The sequence below is a fragment of the Mycteria americana genome, chromosome 12 (assembly GCF_035582795.1).
Source record: "Mycteria americana isolate JAX WOST 10 ecotype Jacksonville Zoo and Gardens chromosome 12, USCA_MyAme_1.0, whole genome shotgun sequence".
Classification (NCBI taxonomy): Eukaryota; Metazoa; Chordata; class Aves; order Ciconiiformes; family Ciconiidae; genus Mycteria; species Mycteria americana.
In genome coordinates this window covers 18,497,002-18,518,978 of record NC_134376.1, presented here as the reverse complement: position 1 = coordinate 18,518,978, position 21,977 = coordinate 18,497,002, and the positions used below count along the sequence as shown (strand labels likewise).

At 54.1% G+C, this 21,977-nt stretch overlaps 3 protein-coding genes across 3 annotated transcripts; 1 reads left to right on the top strand and 2 right to left on the bottom strand.

The window, feature by feature from the left end:
- Nucleotides 1-125: 125 nt before the first annotated feature.
- On the bottom strand, nucleotides 126-8,033 carry LOC142416218 (ubinuclein-1-like). The gene is given in 10 exon segments (XM_075515456.1): nucleotides 126-255; nucleotides 711-854; nucleotides 1,547-1,665; nucleotides 1,892-2,021; nucleotides 2,209-2,709; nucleotides 4,442-4,545; nucleotides 4,913-5,053; nucleotides 5,340-5,435; nucleotides 5,653-5,739; nucleotides 6,634-8,033. Coding segments are annotated over 10 exon segments (1,584 nt in total). The 5' UTR covers nucleotides 6,874-8,033; the 3' UTR covers nucleotides 126-233.
- Nucleotides 8,034-8,081: 48 nt separating this feature from the next.
- Nucleotides 8,082-12,124, bottom strand: NME3 (NME/NM23 nucleoside diphosphate kinase 3). Its single transcript, XM_075515451.1, has 5 exons — nucleotides 12,012-12,124; nucleotides 11,780-11,910; nucleotides 11,169-11,270; nucleotides 10,740-10,852; nucleotides 8,082-9,769 (listed from the first exon to the last, which is right to left on the bottom strand). The coding sequence occupies exons 1-5, from the start codon at nucleotides 12,055-12,057 to the stop codon at nucleotides 9,652-9,654; spliced, it is 510 nt and encodes a 169-aa protein (XP_075371566.1). The 5' UTR covers nucleotides 12,058-12,124; the 3' UTR covers nucleotides 8,082-9,651.
- Nucleotides 12,078-20,724, top strand: EME2 (essential meiotic structure-specific endonuclease subunit 2). Its single transcript, XM_075515442.1, has 8 exons — nucleotides 12,078-12,610; nucleotides 15,440-15,576; nucleotides 15,744-15,836; nucleotides 16,618-16,742; nucleotides 17,586-17,691; nucleotides 18,491-18,606; nucleotides 19,036-19,225; nucleotides 20,378-20,724. Exons 1-8 carry the CDS (start codon nucleotides 12,244-12,246, stop codon nucleotides 20,546-20,548), a joined length of 1,305 nt encoding a protein of 434 aa, XP_075371557.1. The 5' UTR covers nucleotides 12,078-12,243; the 3' UTR covers nucleotides 20,549-20,724.
- Nucleotides 20,725-21,977: the final 1,253 nt, after the last annotated feature.

The following is a 21,977-nucleotide window of genomic DNA, read 5'->3' as shown; positions in this document are numbered from 1 at the left end:
AGCCTGCTGTCCTGTTCAAAGAACGCTGACATTTCTGTGTGCCCGTAAGCGACTCTGCCCCACGTACCATGTCTGTGCCGTACACCGGCGAGGTCATCTTGATCTCCCAAAAGTGCTGCCCGTCTGCCAGCTCTTTGTTCCCCCGGATGGCGGCGGTGCCGCAGCTGTACTCCATGTGGAAGTTCACCTTGTGGTTGTCGCAGGTCAGCAAGGTGGCCGTTGATTTATTCAGGTCATCCCACACCCAGTCGAAATCTGTTTGAGAAGCACAGAGGGGACAAGGACGGGCAAAGGCTGTCAGGGAGCCGTCCCCAAGACAAAGCACAGGCAGGCATTTGTTTTGAAGGCCTGTTGGGGTTTTTTTGGGTTTGGGTTTTTTTTTTTCACTCTTTACGAGGGTAAATCCTAAACTGTGCACATTGGAGAGTTGTCTGAGGCCTGAACTATTCTGCATTGTCCCACCGGGGACGGTTCAGTGCTCTGAACCCAAAGCTGTCAGCATTAACCAGTTGCAATTTTGGATAACACAAGCCACAGAGATGCTGTGGTAATCTCCATCCTTGGAGATTTCCAAAACTCCATAGGACAAGGCCCTGAGCACTCTGATCTAACTTTGAAGCTAGCCATTCTTTGAGCGGGGGCAGGACTAATGACCTTCCGAGGTCCCTTTGGACAAGGAAGCCCTGGAGTACAACTTGAGTCTTGCTCACCTGGCCTGCATCCAGCCCTTTGGCCAAAGGGGCTTCACCTCTCCATCTAGGAAGGTCTTCACATAATCCTCTAGAGACTGAGCCTTATTCTTGTCAAGGTCATAACCATCCAACTTAATCTTCACCAAGTGGCAAAGCAGCTCCCTGAAGAACAGGAAGATTTCAAATACAGTTACGCGGATTAACTTGCCCCAGTTGGAGGTCATTCTGTTTATCCAGGGCTGGATAAATACGCCAAGACACGCCTGGCTCCGCATAGCGCCTTGCTAATAAAACCGACCCTGCGCTGCCTCCGCAAGAAGAGGAAGGGAAGGGCACGTTCCTCGCTCTGCGTCTGCACGCACATCGATGCGCCAGGGGAGAAAAAGCCTGGTTACCCCTTCCCATTTTAATATCCTGAAACAGCAGAGGCAGTAAACCGGTGCCAGAATTACAGGCGTCATTAACAACCACAGAACTGAACCTCTCTGCAGACCTTCGTGCTGAGAGGCAATGAGAAGGCAGGAAGTGAACCTTGATTTGTTCTAAATGAAGCAGCGGAGCAGCTTCTCCATTTTAGCTTCAACTAGCTTCTGTTAGCTAGTTTTATCTTTAATAGCTGTAACTGCTTTCACAACCACTAATCTGGTCTTGTTAAGGGTCTAGTCTGCAGGATTTCGGAAATTTAGCCGAGTTCCTTCTTTTCCCAAAGATCTGTCCCTCTCTTTTGGCCTCTGCACAGAGGCTTCTTAGCACTTCTCTCAGAGCTGGCCTGTGCTTCATGAGAGCAGCCTACAGGTCACAGGGAGCCTGCTGAGAAGAGCTACAGATGCATAATGAGCAAACGAGGAGCTTACTTGGCAAACTTGGCCTGAGTGTGGGCTTGGCATTCCTCCTGGTACTTGGCCATCTGCTCTGGCATGGCCCTTCCAATGGCTTCCCTTAGCTTCTGTAGAGGCTCCTTCAATCGGCCACCCTAGAGCACAGCACAGAGCAGACTGAAGTTCCACGTGGCGTGTTCCAGCCGAGACACCCAAACCTGGCAGGTCCAGACCTTGCCCCTTCCGAATCCACACCACCAGATGTGGTGCCTGAACCATGCTCAGTGGAGGACACCACCACGTTAGGCAGGCAACAGCTGTGCTCTGGAGATCAGGGGGAACATGCACACGAGGCAGGGCTGCGCTGCCAAATTCACTCACCTGCTCGTAGAGATAAAGCTTACGGGCACGCTTGACCAGAGTGTCCTTACTGCACGGGAAGAAAGCAGCCAGGTGGGCGTACACCCCTGACCGGATCTGGCTGTTCAGCTCCCGCGTCTGCAGCTCTATGCTGAAGAACAAGACAAACACAACGTTGACCAGGGATCTGGCAGGGGTTCTCTAAGCCACATAAATGCAACTCTGATGCAACCTGGGGAGCTGGAGGCAGGCAGAGAGGGACAAAAAACAAGCAAACTACATGACGGTTCTTTAGATTTTAGAATCAACAGACTCAAGCCTTTTATCCCAAAGCATGCCTTTTAATCTAGTTTCAGAGTATCTGGAAAAGGAACAAAAGGATGTCAGCAGTCTCATTTATTCTGCATTTCTTCCTGGCAGCTGAAGCGCAGGGGGCTGGCAGGCCTTCTGGGAGGGATGGCGGTTGCTTGAAATCCTGTTCCAAGCCCATCCCAATAGGATCGCTCCCATCCTCCACATCAGGAAAGGGACTCCCTTCCGGGGATTCACTGAGGAGCCGCTCCAGGTCTAGGTCAGTTAACGAGTCCATAGCCGTCGCTGCCTGAAGCAGGTCGTTATCACTGGCATGGCCGAAGAGGGAGAGCAAAGGGTCAGGCATCGCCTCCGCCTCCCTCGGGGCTGGAGGTTCTGCTGGTGAAGGAGTTGCCACTTTCTGCTCTTCATCTTTTTTCTTCTGAGCATCCTTCTTCTGAAACTTCTTCAACATCTCCTTAACACTAACAGGGCCAGAGTATTTCTTTTTCTTTTTCTTCTCCTTACTTGCATTTAACACCGTAAAGCTGTAAACAAAGTACGGAGGAGGAAAGGGAACCGAAATGAATACAAGATTAAGGGGAAGAGAGGAGGATACCTTCATCCCAGTTCACTTCAGCCATATGCACCAATCCCCTGGTATGTCTTAGCCCCTTAACCAATTAGACCAGGAAAAATATTCTATTGCTTCTTAAAGTCCTGCTGCTTGTTCAGCTTGGAGAAGAGAAGGCTGAGGGGTGACCTCATCAAAGTCTACACCTTCCTCAAGAGGGGCAGTGGGGCAGGAGGTGCTGATCTCCTTTCTCTGATGACCAGCAATAGGATACGAGGAAATGGAATGAAGCTGCATCAGGGGAAGTCCAGATTGGACATTAGGAAAAGGTTCTCCGCTGAGAGGGTGATCGGTCCCTGGAACAGGCTCCCCAGGGAAGTGGTCACAGCACCAAGCCTGTCAGAGTTCAAGGAGCATCTGGATGATGCTCTTAGTCATATAGTTTAGTTTTAGGTAGTCCTGCGAGGAGCAGGGTGTTAGACTTGATGATCCTTATGGGTCACTTCCAACTTAAGATATTCTGTGATTCTATGATCCTAAGGTCATACCTGAGAGTTAAGGGTAAGACTGAAGTCCTGACACTTCACCTGGTACCAGATGCCCTAAACGACACAAGGCATTTTCATTCAGTTATGTCTCTCCTTTTTTAGTAACTTATCTATCAGGTGTTCACTTACCCATCTCAAAATTTAAAGTTTCAGTTCCTTTTCTGTAATCCTCTATGCTTTCTGAATGCATTTGTCCCACAACTCCTATGTCAGATTTTTAGTAACTGTCGCCCATCAAACAACAGCTGGGGAATGATGGAAAGTTGAATGATATTTAACAGAACTGCCCTAAAGCAGATTTTACTGGAGCAGAGGAAACTACACCAATCTATTGGAAACCAGGGAGACTTAAGAATACATGACACTGCTGTTGTCTCCTTCTCAGCCTCTCAACTCAACTTCACAACTGATTTGAGCCATGGCTTCCATTTTTAAGGTCTAGAGGGTAGCTACCCTCTACAGAGCAACCATCTCTCCACCCATGGCCCCCTACTCTAAAGATCCAAAGGCAAAGCTCTTCACAGCTGTGCAACCTGAAACTGAGGGGAAGCAGAAAGACTCATGCAACAGGTTCATCACCTGTGCAACCACTCACACCAGGGACAGGGCTGCCACAGTGCAAGACTCACGTTGATGTGCAAGTCCTTCCTCACTGCAGAGAGATGATGGAGTTTAAACTATCTCCACCAAGTTAGGCTCTTATTTAGCTATGTGCATTATTCCAGCAAGGAAGATTTGGAAATGCACAAACAACTGGTGCAGAGGAGCTGAAGCAAGAGAGAGCTAGCGTGACAGCAGCCTGACACCTTTTGCCTATTAAAAGCAGGAGACCAAATTCCTTTTCCTTCTCTTCAGGCTCTCCAGTATCTGTTCCCACCATTAGTACCTAAACAGAGCTCCAAGAAACACCAACATTGCAGCTGGCTGTGCCCCTCTTGGCTCCGACACTCTTGCTTGGAGCTGTGCTCCTTCCCTCATTGTCAGCTGCCTTTTTTCTCCCACTTTGGAAGCAATGGGGGTTTACCTGCTGGTGTTTATGCAGCACACACTCAAGCCACCTCCACTGCAACAGGTACTACTGCAGCATAACAAATGCCACCTCTAACCCTGAAGCAAGGTGTTGAGCAGCAAGCATGCCCTCCTCCTCCTCCTCCTTACCCAGCTTTTGGGAACTTGGACTTTTTGGATTTCTTTTCCTTGTCGTAAGAATCATCCTTCTTCTTCTTCTTCATTTTTTCACCTCCATCTTTCAACTTCCGCTTCTGGAGAGGGTTAAAACCGAGTCACAATCAAAGCGTCTCCCACAATCCTACCTGCACCCCCACTTTGGGCCCTCTCCCAAGAATCTGAGAGCAGCTCCTTCCCCACTGGACACATTAACCCAAACCCCATACACCTATCACCACGGTGCTGGCACACACTGTCATCAATACTTCACAGCGCACCTAGCTTTTACACTAGAGACAACCCTACCGATAAAGGGGAAGGCACGCCAAGTGCTTCTGCTCTTTCCCTTTTTAGTTGCCTCGCTTCGGCATTATGAAAACGGGGCCGTTTCCAACAGCCATTGCCACCGAAGAGGGGCACACCTCTAACAGAGGAAATAATTGAGAAAGCTGGCTTGCTGACCTTGGGACACTTCTTCTTCTTCTTCTTCTCTTTAACATAGTCATCTTCAGGTTCAGATGCTGACCGAAATTCCAGTATTCCCGAGTTGATGTAAAACCCTCCATACTTTGTAGTAAGAGAAGCTGGAACAAGCTCATCGTACTGGAAATAACAGAGAACAATCTATCGGCACCGTAAGCTTTGTTACCTTATTCTGTAGCTGAGCCGCTTGGACAACGGAGTGGGACTTGTGCTCCCCCAAGAACAGACGGGGCTGTGGACACGCCTGCCAACCAGCATTCTCCTGCCACGCGGCTGCCCCAGGAGCTCCCGGTCCCCAGCCCCGGCACGCTGCTGGCATGCCCCCAGTTCAGGTTCTCCCCAGGTGCCAGCTCAGCCCCCCCAGGCAGCTGCCTTTAACCACCCTCACTCCTGCCCCAGTACTCACCGCTTCAGAATTATCGATGAAGGAGTCAGATTCGTCGTACCCATACCCCATATCAATCAAGTCCTGAATACGGTCCTTTCTACGTCTCTTGCCACCCTAAAGAGTAAGAGATCGACAGTGTGTTCATCTTTCTTTTCCAGTTACCATGGGGATGGCCCCGATACAGGACACTGACATTGGCTCCGGTACAGAAAAGAGAATGAGATCTTTTTTGCTCCTAGCAGCAGCAGAACCAAACCAGCGTTAACTGGTTGACATCTGAACATCATTGCTCATTCTAAGAGATAACATAATATAAAGAAGAAAAACATACATATTTTTCTTCAGACTTCCTAGGAAGAGCCTCTACTTCATGCCTTTCATTTTTGTCATCATTAAGGGGATCAGCAGGGTCTTTCTTCTGTAGAAATAAAAGAGACAAAACCATCAGAATCAATCCTGTCATGCTGCCACCAAAACCCCATGCATTAAACCCATCAGGACTAGCACATCCAGGCAGAAGCTCAGACAAATCAGCCTTTAGTACACTATTCTGAGAGTGTCTCTAGGTTTTGGGTGCTCTCTCAGCTGCTTCTGTACCTGTCTCTGCTTCTCCCGACTCTCAAAACAAAACAAAAAAAAAGCAGCACAAACCATCAACTGACTGCTGAACAGTTCCGAAGAGCAACAGTAAAAACAAGTCGAATCCAATCAACTTTCTTTTCATAGAAAAACACCCAGAAGACAAGGTTCAGATGTTACACAAGTCTGTGTGCCGTCGTATCCTGAGAAATGGCTTTCAACAGGCAAACAGAATTGTCAGGCAACACCTGGAAGCACCACATCCACCACACAGGAGGAGATGCCAAGCACGAAGGTGGAAATATTCATGTGCAGGAGAGCAGGGTCCCAAAAAAAGATAGAGCCACATACCATAGAAGCATCTCTCCTTTTGATGCTCTTTGGAAAAGAGCTGCTCATCGCTTCTAGCAAGCCAGGTACCAAAAATCACTTTAGATCAAGCAATTCCAAACTAAACGAGCATTAAGTCCACACTCTGCCACCAACGCATCACCTTTCTGACGTGAAATTCCAGTGAAGGCCAAGGAGTGCGACAGCATGGCCTGACAACAAGAACCCCTGTCTGGATGCCAGTTCTTCTGCCTGCAGGATGCATGACCACCCTCCTTCTACCTCTCAGCACCTCACAGCTAACACACAACCAACGGTCAAAACAGTGTTAAAACAGCAATACTGAAAAAGCCTTTGAAATCTTCAGATATGTCGGTTCTCCACAGGCCACAAGGACACTTACCTTGTCTCCTGAAGAACCATCTTGTACTTTCCCTTGACAACTCTCCAGAAGATCTGGGTAGAAAAATTCCGGACAACGCTTGTCATCCGGCTCGAAGAGATGAAGTGTGATTCGAACAGTGTTTGCAGCCGGTTCAGAGTCCTGGGGCTGCTCTCCATCGTCTTTCTGAGACCTTTTCAAGAAGCTGCTGCTCAGTGGACCGTGGAGAGTGGTGAACGAAACCCTGTGGGGCTCCGTCATGGCTACGGCCAAGTCTTACCAGTCTGCCCCAGCTGCACACATACGGGTTTCACCAGCTGATTAAGGAACACTGAGGACGTTGGCAGTAGAACAAGTAATTTGATTTTGAAGTTTTCTTGGGAAATGACAAAAGGCCCGGCTGCTAGCGCTTGCTGCAATCATTAAAGAGAAAGAAAGAAGTCAATCCTCGAACCAGAATTCCCTCCAGCCTTGGCAGCCCCCCACGCTTTCACTTCTGCCCACCCCCACGCCTCTACCTTGACACCACACCGCTCCGCTTCCAGAGGCTGAAGGAAATACAGCTGTCGAGGAAACCAAACGGCCCTCCCAGTCTCGCTGGGACACGGCCCAGCAGCCCTGGGCAGAAACACCGGCCTGGGCTGCACTGCCCCGGGCCAGGGCTCCGCTCCGGCCGGCAGCTCTCCCGCTACACGGAGGCCCGGACACCCCTGTCCCTGCCCCGGGCCGCACACCTACACCTCCTCGCTGCCCTCCGATCCGAGCTCCCCCCGGCTCCACCGCCCTGCCACCGCCTCCGGGAGAGCCGCCTCCCCTCTCCCCGCCGGGAAGGGAAGCGCAGAAGGCTTCGGTTAGAGCCCCGCGCCCTCAGAACGCCGCCTGAAACACCGTTAAACCAACGGGCGCCGGAGCGGGCCATCGGCCGGCAACGGGGCCGGCCTCGGGGGCACCCGCCGGGGCGGTCCCGCGTCCTCGGGGCTCCCCTCCGGCCCAGGGAGAGCGACCCCGTCCCCAGCACCCGCGGGGGGGCTGAGGGGAGCCCGGGGACTGGCCGCGCCGCCGGACAGAGTCCCGGCCGCGCTGAGGGGAACGGGGGCCCTGGTGCTGAGGAGACACCGAGGCGGGCCGCGGGGCGGAGGGAAGCGGGGCCGGGCGCGGGGAGGGCAGGGCCGCCCCCCACTCACCGCCGCCGCCTGACTGCGGGGGGCGCTGCCCTCGCGCTGAAGCCGCGCCCCGCGCCCAACCGACGCCGGCCACACCCACGTGACGAGGGCGGGCCTATCCCCGCCGCGGGTGCCGCCCTCGCACCTGCGGCGGCCCTCGTGCGGCGGCGCGGCAAGATGGCGGCCGAGGGCCGGCGCGGTGTCGGCGAAGCCGCTTCGGCAGCAGCGCTTGCTCGCTTCCCCTCAGCGCAGCGAAAGCCACCCCCTCCGCTCTCCCCGTCCCTGGGGAAAATAACCAGAGGGAGAGACGATGGGACACCCGAGTTTATTATAAAAAAGCAAATGGCCCAGTTATGGGAAGAAACAGAATCCGTAACGTATTTAGAGCTGTAAGCAGCCACCTGGAGAAGGGCCCAAGGCAGGAGGGGCTCTGGCTGTGGGGCAGCTGCAGAAAGCCCTGGTCACCGAAGGGAGACCCCCCCGTCCCCTCCGTGCTCGTTCCCATGTCACTGCTGGCACTTCCCAGCTCAGCCCCCCCAGCCTGGAGCAGGGATGAGCTTATTCTCTGCCCCCAGAGAACTGCACTCATTCCCCAGCAGCTACAAAGCTGGGGAGCTGGAGGGAGACATGCTTTTAGGCCACAGGCAAAACATCTGAGCCTACACACAGGAAAGACCCAGGAGACCTTGTTCCCTAGGTTTAACCGTGCCCCTGTTCCACGGCAGGATGCAACGTCGCCATCCCTGCCCTTATGCTCCGGCAAGGCTGCAAAGGGAGCTCGGAGGACGCTGATGTTCCAGGGAGAGCTCACAGCAGGTTCAAGGTGGCATCCAACGGCTCCAGAAACCCTCCCAGCAGGGAAGCTCCACCGTCAAACAAGGAAGACCTCAGGATCTCCCAGAGCTCCGTGCCAGGACTCCACAGCCTGCACTGCGCACGAGAGAGGACTAAATAGTCCTCCTAGTCCTTCCTGAGCCCCAAATCTGCAAATCCTTCCCCACCTCACTCTCCCCTTTCTATTCTTGCGGTTTGCACAGTGCTGCTGCTTCACTAGCGTGTGTCGGTTGCCATGGGGTACAGCATGAGACCGACCATGCTGGGTCAGGCCAGGGGCCATGCAGCCAGCTGCGGAGGCCCGCAGGGAACCAGAGCAGACCTGGAGAAGCCGCTCCCCCCACTCCCAGCACCCACAGCCAGGAGCCGGAGCCAGAGAAACTGCGTTTAACAGCATCTGGTGAATTGTCCTTCCATGGACTCGCTAATCACGTCTGAAGCCGGGTGAACTTGTGCCAGCACGCAGAGCTCCCACCAAGGGAGAGAGAAAGCAGTTGGTCCTGTCCTTCATTCCTTGTCTTGGAACGAGCTCTTACCCCAGGGCGGGACTTTCCCCTTTATCCCATAGCAGCCTAATTCTTTAAAAGCCTTTAATGAAGAACCTTATAGAAATGCAGGTGGATGGCATCAATCACATCACCTTGTAGTGACCAGAGCACCTCTCCCAGCGGCAAGGAGCACACGTTCTCCTGCGCCAGGCAGGTCTGAGAACACACAGGAACGGGCACAGAGCCCAGTTTTCACTTCAATAAATCACTTTGAGCTACCTGGGATTTAAGATGCTGCAGCAAACAGAGCAACAATACCAACTACTTACTATAGCACAGAGAGAAAAAAAGAAATAGCTACTCTTGCAGGGACCTGAACCAGAGTTACGCACACAGACCAGCTCCCAGGACCTGTCCACCCACACGCAGAACAGAAACCCCCACAGCATGCGACACCGCAGCAGGATCCACAGCCAGCCCAAGCAGCTGCGATGAAATGGATGGAAACGCCCCGTGCCCAGTCAGGGAGACATAATTCCCTCGGGCTGCTCTTCTCACGCATAGATCCAGTGCTCAGCTGTGTCCTCCCAGCAAGTCAGCTCCTCTGAGCGGAACCAGAGGGAGATCTCCTGCCGGGCACTCTCAACCGAGTCGCTGCCATGGATCACATTCCTGTGGGGAAGAAGAAAGGGATCAGCTGGGACTAAGCAGAGAACAGTGGGAGAGGGAAGCTGCAGTTTGGAAAATTTCACCTTGACCAATTTAATTAAGCCAGTTGAGCCAGTCCCATCTTACAATATTCTTTCCCAGCACACAGCCCTCCTCCTTCCAGCTCAGGGACTGTTCGTGGTTACGTGGTTCGTGTATAGCTTAGGTCATGGACGTGCAGGCGCTGCCAGTTCCCAGCACTCCTTCCTCCTATGATAAGGAACCATTTTTTTTGCTACAGGAGGAGCTGCAAGTGGCTGTTTATCTGGGGTTTGCCTTGTTTTTATGTCAGTCATTCAAGTTTTGCCTCCAGATTTCTCCCCCTTCCTTCTGTCAAAGTAGGTCCATTGAAGCACGTTTGGTATCAGACACCACGGAACAGAAACCTAGTCCAGAAGGGTTCAATAAAAACAGTGTCTACCACAAGCCAGGCTGCAGCCACCCCAGGTCACAGCCAGTGGATCTTCACCGATGAAGAGCCCTAGCGCACGTAGAGCTCCCGCTTGGCTTTCGTTACAGACTCAGATGCCCGGTGGAGCTGGAGCAGCTCTCCAGGTGCCCTGCTCTCCCAGGAAAGGGCTGAGAGGGCTCCTCGCTTCCCCTTCACAGTCTGACAGTCCTGATTCCCCAGAGCAAAAGACAAGCAAACCCCACCTGCTTTCAATAGAGAAGGCCTCAGGAGGCAGGAAAGACACAGGAAAGACACAAACTTAGGCTCTCCCTTCTGGCAAAGCCAACCCCAGGAGGCAGAGGTCAGCACCTCCTGCCAGGGCTGCTCTGCAAGCTGTCAGAGGGAGACAGCTCTGATCTGAGCACAGAAGGGAGCAGCTCTGCTCTGCAGATGCAGACTCGCACGGCTCAGGCAGGCCTTGCACAGGAACGCCTGGACTGGATACCCTGAAATACTGAAGAAACAAAAAGCCAAAGCTCTCACTTGCTGACTTCAACACAGAAGTCTCCCCGGATGGTGCCAGGCCTGGATTCGGCTGGGTTAGTCTCCCCAATCATTGTGCGAACTGTCTTGACCACGTCCAGGCCCTGCCAGACCTATGTGACAGCAAAACAACAATCAGCATCCACAACTCCCCAGCAGATCCTATCATCTGTCCTCTAAATTCCCCATCTAATCTATCTGGGTGAGAGACAGGAAAGGGTCTCTCTGTCAATAGCCAATTTTAGAAAATAATCAGAACTGTCTGTGGATTTAATTTACCGCAGAAAACACCCCTTCAGTTCAGTACAGCTTCAAGAGGCCCTCTGAGGAGAGATGCCACCTTGTTTCCATTGTGCCACAAGCCAACGCCGCTTATACTTTGCACTTACTTTCTGTTCCTTGGTTCTGGAGAACCTGGCTAGCACTCACCATGGCCACCACGGGCCCAGAGCTCATGTACTTCACCAGCCGGCTGTAGAAGGGACGGTCGCGAAGGGCGATGTAGTGCTCTTTCAGCAGCTCCTCCGAGGCCTGAGCACAAAGAGCACAAAGCTTAGTCTGCTCTGAGCAGGTGGGGATTTGGGCAAGGTCTACACCCCAGAGATGTGGTTAAAGCTGGATAGCGCGTGTTACAACTAAGCTCCTGCACAGATGCTCACTTCCAGGAGTGAAATGGCTTTACTTTGGTGAGGCCTGACACAGGGAGGGCAGAAGTTTCTAGCTCAGAGGAGCAACAACGGCCAGCTTACAACAGCCATGTACGAAAGCCCTAGAGCACGGACACAGCGAAGGGCAGGCACGCTCCCCACAGCGGGGATCGCTCCTCCAGAAGCGGTTTAGGCACCTGGGTGCCAACACCCCTCTGACCTGTGAGGATCTGCTGCCCGAGTGGCAGCAGCGGGCTGTACAAGCCGGGAGGCAGGCGGAGACAGAGCCGGGGCCTGCGGGGCCGCGCGGGCCTTGCTCCAGCCTGGGCCCCTCGGCACCAGGGGACCCCCCAACCCTGGCAGCAGCGGTGCCGGCCGGGCCGGGCCCCTCACCTGCAGGAGCTTCAGCCCCACCAGCTGCAGGCCCTTCCTCTCGAACCGCCGGATGATCTCCCCGACCAGGTGCCGCTGGACCCCGTCCGGTTTGATGGCCACGAAGGTGCGCTCGTTGGCCCTGCTGCAGGCTGCAAGGAGAGGAAGGAGGCGTGAGGGGAGGACACCAACCCGGGCCCTGAGCCGCGGGGGGGGCAAGGGGCAGGGGGTCCCGGTCCGGCCCGGCCCGCACCGCTCTGGAAGAGGCCGGCGAAGAGGCCCAGCACCAGGCAGATCATGGCGGCGCCGCTCTTAAAGGGGCCGCGCCCCCGCCCCGCGCTTTCAGCGCCCCTGGGCCGCCCCGACACCCGCCCCCGGCGGAACGATCGTGCCGGGGCTGAGGAGCGGCGGGGCCGATAGAGGGTGACGCTGGTTCCCATGGCAGCGGGCGGAGCCTGGCGCCTCCCGGCCGCCGGTGCTCGGCCATGGCTGGGAGCGGGCGGCGCGGCCCGGGGCTGGCGGCCCGGCGAGCCGCCGCCTGGGAGGTCTCCGAGTCGGAGCCCGAGAGCGAGCCCGAGCCCTGCGGCCCCGGGGCGGCGGCGGCCGGCTCCCCTCCCGCGGCGGGCCCGGCAGGCCGGCCGAGGCGGCGGAGGGCCCCCGGGGAGGCCGCTGCCGGGAGGCGGGAGCGGGAGCGGCGGAAAGAGCAGCAGGCGCTGGAGAAGCGGCGGGAGCGGGAGCGGCGGAAAGAGCAGCAGGCGCTGGAGAAGCAGCGGCGGCGGGAGGCGGCGGCGGCGTGGCGGCTCCTGCGGCCGGAGCGGTGCCTGCGGCTGATGGAGGTGTGCGCCGACCCAGGTGGGCGGCGGGGGCCCGGGGAGGCCGAGCCCGCTGGGGCGGCCCGGGGGGGCCCGGCTCTGCCTGCGCGGGGTGGGACACCCGGGCCTCCTGGCTCTCCCCCCTGCGCCCTTATGTCTGAGCTGCTCCCGGGCCGTTGGCCTGGGGCCCGCACAGCCCCTGGGTGTTTATCAGGCTCTTTTGCCTTGGTTATCTCTGTCGTTGCTCTCGTGGCTGCAGACTAGCTGTGGTTAGATTGCAGTGGGCAGCTGCTGTGGTCCCCCCCTTGTTCCTGAGCATCATGGAGAGAGGACCAACCTCTCCAGCTCCGGGGCCGAGAGGCCCAGGCTGGCACTTCTGGAATAAGAGCTCTTAGCTCCTCCGGGCCTTGTTGCAGAGGGCCAGCGCTTCAGTCCCAATTTGCTCCCATCCGTCCTCAAGTGTCGTTATTAAGAGATAAGAAGTCCTGCAGTCCAGACCTTGACCGCCTGCTCGGGCTGGGCGATGTTACCTGCTATCTGGAACTCGCTTCTTGGTGCAGCTCCAAGATAAGCCTCTGGAAATACCAGCACCTGAAATACGTTCTCCAGGTGCCTCACAGAGGGCTGGGTCTGCTTCCAGAGCCTCCCTGGTCGGGGACAACGTTCAGGGCATCAGGACCCTGTAGGTCACAGCACGGAGCTTCATTGGCAGAAAATGAGGTGGTTTATTCTGTGGCGCTGGCTGCCAGCATGTCCCTGGGATCCTGGCCCTTTCCTGGCACTTGCAAGTGCCGCTGCTGATCTTCTGACACTTCTGACTCCCTGGAGCGTGTTTCTAATCCCCTGTCCTGGGGGGAGCGGGGCTGCTGGCCCGTTCCTCGCGCTGCAGCTTGCCTGGGCAGCCCAGGGTCGCTGGGCGGGTTTCCCTGTCAGGGCAGAATGGCCGGTGTGACAAGTGTGATGCTGCACCCCGGTCCCCAGCAGCTTAAATCCAAGCTTCAGCTCATCCCTGTGCACGTGTAATTAGAGCCGTAGCATTATATCTTGAATTGCTCTGTTCGTTAGCATCTGTCATGCACTACTTTTTGCTTAATTACATTATCCTTATGGTAAGCGTTCACTCCACTGCTAATTGCTAGCAGCAAGATTTGTTTAACTAAACATGTTTTTTAAGGATATGTGCTTTGTATCCTTAAACGTTCTCTTTAGAGACTTGTTGGTCTGCTCACTCTCCTCCATGCAGATCTTGGGGCAGGTTCTGTTGGTTCTCTGGGTGGCAGGGATCCAACTGCTTCACCTGACATGGTTTCAAGTAACTTATTATCATGTTTGCACCAATAAAATAATTAGAGGTCGTATTCTGGGGGTCTGTAGCATGGCTTTGCCCGAGGAAGATTGCTCCAACAGAGTCCTGTTGTTGTCTTCATTATTCTGCCAGTAGAAAAGTCTGTGTGGGATAAATACTGTTATCTGTTCTGTTGTGGAATTTGCGGTGAAGTCATGGGTACAGCCGGTCCTCGGGAGGCGGTGGAGGTTCCAGAAGTGTATTTTTGCAGCCTTTTTCCAGGTGAGCGATCCTGTTTGAGCGGGGTCAGCCTGGTGGGGCAGGCTGGCTGGTGTAATGCACAGCCCGCCAAAGAAAATACCGTGTGATTTTTCACTTTAAAAACTCCACTGTGGCGATTATATCAGCACCCACCGAGTCCTCAGAGTTACTCTCTGTCCCTGGGTTTCACATTGTCCTCTGCCCTGGTGCTAATCAGTTTAGTTCTTGCTCATCTCTTCTGCCCCATTCCTGCTTAGGTCTCAACCCCGCTCCTGCCTTCCCAACCCTTCTCTCCACCCCTCACCTCACTGCACCAGCCGGAGGCTTTGCTCCTCCTCTTCCCGGGTGCCGGCAGAGGGAGTGCAGGCAGCACGGAGGAGCACTCTGCCTGTCCTGCGCCTGCAGCACCCAGCCCTGCACCCTGAGGTCCGTCCTGCCCTGGGGAGCGGCTTGGGGCTGGGCCGGGCAGTCCTGCTGGCAAAGCTCCCTCATCAAACAAGGTGTTGATATTTTTAACATGGACAAGCAGCGTGTTGTTAGCCTTCCCCTTGCATCCTTAGAAATAGCTGTGCTACTTTGCTGAAACATCTCAAACAAATTCAGTCTAGAGCAGGTGTCTGTCAAAGAAAACAGTCCAAACGCTTGGTTTGACGAGGTTACAGACAGCTGTAAGGAAGGTGCCTAATGGATGGTGTCGACTCACGTTAGCTACGATTGACACTACTTACAGAGCCGGTAATTAAGAACACGTTCTCTGTGGGCTCCCTGGTGACATCCGCGTGTGTGTCCAGCCTGGCTGCTGGAGTAGCAGCGTGCACAGGAGTGATGGCAACGGCACTGAAGCGAGCGTCAAGGGAGGTGTGCCGGGGCTGTGCACGGGTGGTGAAACCCAGCTTCCTAGCTACAAATTGTTCAGCCTGTTGGCTAATTTCGGTCTTCTTTCACAGAGAGAGAGATATTTCAAAAATAATTAAGTTTCTACAAATGTAATAAAATTTGTTCTTGGGGGAACAGAAGAGCTGGCTTTGAAAGTTTGCCTTTAGAAACCCAGAATGTGCAAATTGCCTGTCACTGTCCAGGTACTTGGCTGGAGTGAAGAAGGACAATTTTATAGGTGCCTGCAGAGATGCTCAATGACGAAGTCAATAACTCAGCAATCCAGCCAGCAAGCGCGCGTGCTGTAGGAAGCCAGACTTCCCATGCTTGCAGAATTCCTCGTTTTCCACTTGTGTTTTGTTGTTGTTGATTAAAGCTCTTGATTAAAGCTCTGTTGATGAAATACCTCTTTTTCTCGTGTCAGGATTGTTCTCTCCTCCTCCACAGGTCTCCTCAAAGATCCTGGCTCAGATGCTTGGGTGAAGGTTTTAAGTTCCTTGGACTGTAAATGTTCTTTTGAGCCTCAGGCAATTCCCTGCAGCATAACCTGGAGGAGAAACATGCCAAGCACTCTGTCCACTCCAGTGAGTCCTCCTCACCTTCTCTGTACACGTAAGCTGGCAACTGATGTGCTGTGAGGAGAAAGCTTTGACTTGCATTCTTGCAGTGTGGGCTCTGCACACGTGGACGCTTGCTGTCTGCTTTCATGCTGGACCCCTGCTTGTGTTGGAAATTATTTCATCTTCTTTAGGATGGCCCCATGGTGAAGACTGAAGAGGAGAAAGAGGTGTTGGTGTTGGTAGAGCCAGAAGATTTTCTTAAGCGCCTCTTTTCCCTAACCCAGGTGATACAGATCTCTGAGCCAGCCCTATACAAAGTGCTCTACAGCAGGGTCACTTTGCCTGGTGAACACAGAAGCGGAGGGAGGGGTCATTCAAAACTGCCCTTGCTCCACCCTGAAACAAAGCTGTGTTACAGAGGGCAGTGGTTTGGAAGGAGAGAACTTGTGGGAGAAGCCCTATCCGAGTACAGCAGGAGGTCTTTAGGGATGGTACGCAGGCACCTGCCTTTCACCCTGGGAGAGGATGCTGCGTTCCTCAGAGGGGAGCTGGGCAGGCCAGACTTGCCTTTCCTTGCATTTAGCTTTTCCATTCTCATGGAATCCGTAAAAGACTTGTTTGAAAGAAACGTTCAGAGTACACAGCCCTTGGAAACACTTGCATTTTGAAGCAGAGAGATTTGTGTTAGTTCTCATTTATGTGCAGTCCTACAACGTTTTATTTATACCTGTCTAGGCAGCCTGTGCTTCTGCCCTGAGAAGTCCCCAGTCTATCCAGCCCCGTCCAAGACTAGAGAATGACAGGCTAGAATAGGCAGTGTCTGAGGAGAGCAGTGCTAACGCTCCAGGGAAAGAGGCGAGCCAGAAGAAGCAGCGGGACATTGGCAGATGTGGCATGTGGTGCATGCCCAAAGGCAACGCTCTCAGCTGCAGTCTGAGGCTGGGTCCTGCCCGTTCCCACCAATGAGATGCACCTTGGAAGGCCTCGCTGTCCTGCCGGAGATGGGGAGGGGTGTTTTGGAGAGGAAGGCTGCTACAGACTTGGGTATGATTTGTCTTGCTTCAGAGTTTTGTCAATGCCCCGTCAGCGAGTCAGCCTGACCTGAACCAAGTGTTGCCTTTGGCCGGTCTGGAGGGCTCCTCCACCAAAACCTACAGCCTGGCTGTCGTTGGGCTGGATGCCTACAGGCGGTACGTGCTGGGCGAGCAGTGGTGCCGGGAAGCTCACGGCGGGGGGAGATCAGCGTTTCTGCAGGGGGGACACATCCAGAGCTGAGCTGCTGACGCTTGGTGCCAGCATGGCGGCTGTCAATCACAAAGTCCATGCTCGTGGGAGCCGGGACGTGGGTTTTGCAGTCTTGAGGGCGTACTTTGTGCATGCATTTATAGCAGCCTCTGACGATCTTGTAGGCGGAAGGGGTTCACAGGTAAGGCTTCTCTCTGTACCCCAGGCAGAGCTGTGTGCAGCTCACGAAGTAGGGAGAGATGTTCAATGCCCGGAGCCCTTTTCTCATCCCCAAACGTCTCATTCGTGTGCTGCTCCCAGTGCCTGGGTCCTTCCTGTCCATGTACATGCACGGCAGAGGAATCTCTTCTGTGGTGATGCTGTGATCACTTCCAGAGTTCCCGGCATAGACACAGCTCGGTCTGTCCTGTCCTGTCTGGAGTATTTCCCAGGGAGAGCTCTTGTCTCACCACCTCCTGGGCTCTTTCTCACTTAAGACTGTGAGGATAAATTTTACCTAGAGTGTTATGTATTAAAAAAATAAGCTGTGGCCTGTTGAGTTCTGCCACCAGAGGAACCAAGTGGCTCTCACCCTGGTTTCAGGTCTCCTCTCTCTCGCAGGGGAGCTGCCACCACCTGGCAGGCAGGTGGTCTGGAACAAACTCGACACCTTTGTCTCCAAGCTTCGAGTCAGACTGGGAGGTGGCAGATGTGGGTGGGTTAAGTCTGGCCTTGTCCTCTATGTCAGACAGCAGCCCTGAGGTGTGAATATGCAGAGCTTGCGTGTGAGCCGTGTGTCTTGCTTGTAGGTGTAACCAGGAGCAGCGCAGGCAGCGGGCACTGAGCCCTGGAAAGCAGAGTCCCAGCTCCCAGCCTGGCCCAGAGCTGGCTATGACTCAGGAGGAGATATTGGAGGTAAAACTTCTTACAGTCCTTGAAGTTTTATGTTACCTGGGGTTGAGCTGTGCGGAAGAGGCTCCCACTGGTGAGCTCCTGTGTCTAAGGAATGCTGTGCCAGGGGAGGTGGTGGCTGGCTTGGGTCAGGTTGCATCTCTGTGCATCCTCCTTCACCCTGGCTGGCAATGGGATTGAAGAGGGACTGCAGACCTCAAGGCACGGTTTGGAGCCTCTTGTTCTTAAGACCCTGCTTTGGAGCTGATCCATCCTCCCCTCCCCAACCCCACCAAGAACTGCCCAGTTAGCTGTGAAAGGACCTGTTGGTTCTCGCTCAGGTCTCTGCCTTGCAGAGCCTGTGTCCCACAGCAGAGCAGGAATGCTCCTTGTGATGCCGCAGCAGTCATAAACTAGGTCAAATACGATCTAAACCCCTGCTTGATATCTCTTGAACTAAATTCCTGCCCTGCCTGAGTATGCCCCAAAGGGGGTTATGACTCGCTGGCTTACTGGGAGCTAAGAAGGATGAGCAGGCTTTACTGCGGCGCTGTGTAAACAGAGCTAATGCAGGCAGCCCAGCTTCTCCCCTTCCAGCCCCAGCCCAGCTTCGTCCTGCCGAGGGATGTGTCCTACCTGTGTGCTTTCCTCGCTCCTCTCGCTGGGTGCCTTTGGTGGCCAGGGCTGACACCAGCGCTACTGGCTGAGGGTCGAGGAGGGTGAGGGCCTCGGGCTGTCCTGGCTCACGGCTGGCCCACCCAAGCCTGTCTGTGTCCCGTCGGTCGGCGTGTTACATGTTTCACCTCTGTCGCTTCTCCTCCAGGCGCTGGTAGTGCTGCAGCTGTGGGGTAACATCGAAGTGCTGTTCCTAGACACATGGCAGGAATTTGGCCAGCACGTCTCTGCGCTGACAAAGGCAATAGCAAAACGCCCGTACAAGTGAGTCGTTATCACTGGACTCGGTCACATCCCAAACCCAGAGCTTAAGGAAACCTCAGTGGAAGCTATCTGTGGCTGCTAGCCTGTCCTTGATGCTGTCAGCGTAAGGGCCCAGACTAGGTGTGTCTCAAGATCATTTTCAGTCTCTGTGCTGATGAAAATCTTCTGTTCTCATGGTGATTCAGCACTAGGAAAGGAGGGAAAATGACAGCCTTAGGAAAAACCTTTTCACCAAGGTGTTCTGGAGCTTTCCAGGGAAGGAAAGAAAATTGAGGGGGAAAAAAACATTAGTCCCAGGCAGAAAGAGATTTTAGAAGGAAGCCCGCTGCTTAACGCTAGGGGAAGGCTGCAGCATCTGGGGTCTGCAGGCCTGTGCTCAGGGCATGCACCGGCCCTCCATCTTGCTCTCAGCAGTCTGTCTTTCTGCAGGAGGCAGCTGGAGTCGCAGGAGTTGCCTTTCTGCACTGCTGGGGCCTGGGCCAGCGGGGTGCGAGTGGAGAAGGATGGCACAGGACTCTGGCAGGTGTGGAAGAGACAAATCCAGCAGTTTAACAGAGTCAGCCCTGCAACAGCAGCAGCTATAGCGGAAGCATATCCCTCCCCAAGCCTCCTGTTACAGGTAAGCCCTCAAATCCCTCAGTGTCCTGTTAAAAGCTTGGCGGATGCAGGCAGGGAGGGGTGCCACACGCTTCCTCACTTAAAGGTCTTTGTTGATGCAGGAAACAAGCCACGAGTGTGAAATCGGCTCCCCAGAAAGGCAAGGCTTGTCTCCAGATGGTGTTTAACTTAAACCATAGCTTTGTTTCAGCAGTAGCTACTTACCCTGCCTGTTAGCCCTTCCAGACCTCTCTCTGCCTTGGTCTTACCTCACAGGACCCGCTCAAAGCATCTTTGCATTTTTGCTCGGCGATGCATTTGGTTGCCCACCCCAGCCAGTGCAGCTGAGGGTCTGCTGGATGCATCCCACTGCCCTTCTCCAACGTGGTCTGTCCGTCAGCTTTGCCTGGTTTTATTTGAACTGGGTGAAGTCTCAGGTGGCTGCTGTGACAGTCCGACAGCTGTACATCACCCTCAAGCAGAAAACTTGTGTCACCCCTGCGGACTGCGAGGGATTTCCACAGGACACCCGAACTGTCTTACTGCTTGCTGTCGCCAGTGGCATACCCCACACTCTCCTGGCTCTTCTGTTGTCTGATCCTTCAGGGAGCTGATGTCGCTCTCTAAATTCTCCCTCCGCCTAGTCCCCTTAGCTTTCTGCTGGTTCGTGAGCTAGACTGGCTCAGCGAGGTGTTGGGGGAGCAGGATTAGACAAGGATGCTGTCTAACCCTCTGACAGCAGCTTAGCCAATTTATGAAGACACATTTTTATCAGCAAGTGCTTGTTTTTGTGAGCATTAATCACATAAACTCTTTCCATTAGATCAGGAAATGTGACAGAATTTTTTAAAAAAAGTGTCATGTAGTCAAATACTCTCCTTTTTCTTCCCCTGGAGCTTTGATCTCTGTCCCTAGCATAGCTGCTTCAGAAGTGGCTTTACAGCTCTCTCCTTGTACGCTGGAGGGGCAAAACACAACTCTGTGTGTGAGGTCTGTTTGCAAGTGATCGGTCTTGTTTCTTCTGAGCTTTATCCCCTGACCCTGGTATGTTTGGCTGGATGAAGGCTCAGTCATGGATCCTCACTGTAGCGATGGGATTGAGGCTTGCAGGGGAGATTGGAGTCTTCTCGTAGAGCATCTGTCCTAACTGCTTCCTTCTCTTGCGTGCTCAAAGGCCTACGAAGAATGCAGCACAGAAGATGAAAAACGACTTCTGCTGAGTGACATCCCAGTGAAATCAGATGTCAGTGGGAAAGACCGCCGCGTTGGGCCAGACTTATCCCGCCGCATCTACCTCTTCATGGTATCCACCGACCCCGACCTTGTCCTGGACCTGAGCATGTAGAGGGACCGTGGGCGGTGTCGGTCAGCCTGCTTGTTTTATCTGCCAAGACTCGGCAGTGGCTGAGCTGCTGCTGGCACGGCAGTGCTGCTGGGAGCCTGGCCAGGGGAAGCAGCTGATTCTGTTTCAGAAGAGAGACCTGCACATCAATAAATGTCTTGTTACAGATGCTTTCTTCAGCCTCTTGGCTCTCCTTTCCTCTTTTAGCTGCCCCAGCTCTATATCCCCTGGCTGGAAAGCAGGCGCTGTCTCCTAAGAGAGCTAAGGAATGGTTGGAACAGGGGCTGGATGTGAAAGTGTTAGTGAGCTGTCCCTGAGCAGCACAGGATCAGCTCCTCCGCCGAGACAGCCGCTTGGTGAGTCTGTCCTGTGCTGCCTTTCAGGTGAGCTGTTGAACGAGCCATGTATTTTCTGCAGCGTGTCCTGACTTTTAACATCCTGCTCCCCACTGGCTCTTTGGTGAGACCGGACCCGTTACCGTAGGGGTCCTGCTTGTGTCTTCCTCGGGCAGGCGGGTCCTGCTGGAGTTACTTCAGAAAACATTCACCAACTGTCCAAACCAGCTGGCCAGAGAGGAACCATGTCCTTGGGGTAACACAGAGCTCAGGGCAGGGGAGCAGAGTTTGTTGGCTGAACACCCAGCAGAAGAAAATGGCAGATAAACTCCAGAAAACTCCATGCGAAATGGTGGGTTAGGATGAGATTCTCTTTTCCCAAAGCAAATGCTCAGTTTTTTACTCAGAAACAGCCGCAGCCAGGACAGCAGGGGTCAGGGACAGCCCAGTGCCTGAAGTTTTGGTATTGCTAATTGGGGCCTTCCACAATGACACAGAAACCCCTGAACTTCCTACCCTGAACTGCAGCTCGCTGGCTCAAAGCAACACCAACTGGTGCTGCAGAAGTGGGAGGGCACCCTCCGAACGAAGTTCCTCCTTGCCAGGAATTCTTCTGCCTCCATCTGCTAATACTTGAATTGGTTCCTGGGGAGGAGCAGTCCAGCAAGGCTGTTTTCTCTGGCTGCAGCACAGATAGATACAGATGGATTGACAGAGAGCCTGTCCTACTTCATTAAGGTTCTCATTCAAAGCCTGTACCAGAGAAGCGAGAGCCGTCTTCACTTAAAGATTTGATGTGGGAAGGAGAGGTGGTGTCATGGGGCTCGGGCTTGGCAGGGAATAAATGCATGTGGTGCAAAAAGCTTTACCGGAGCCTGTGCAGGTCTGTAATAGGAGCAGGGGAAGAGGCAGCGGCTGGAGCTTTGTGTTCCCAGTGACCGTGCTGGGAGAAAAGCTGTGGAGAGGACGGGTAAAAGCCATTTCCCCTCCTACTTATTTCAACCCTCTTCCACTTTCCAACACCCTTTGCACTTGGCTGATGGCACCAGACGTAAATCATCAGCAAACTCCGGTGCTGCTCACCGGAGGAGAGGGCA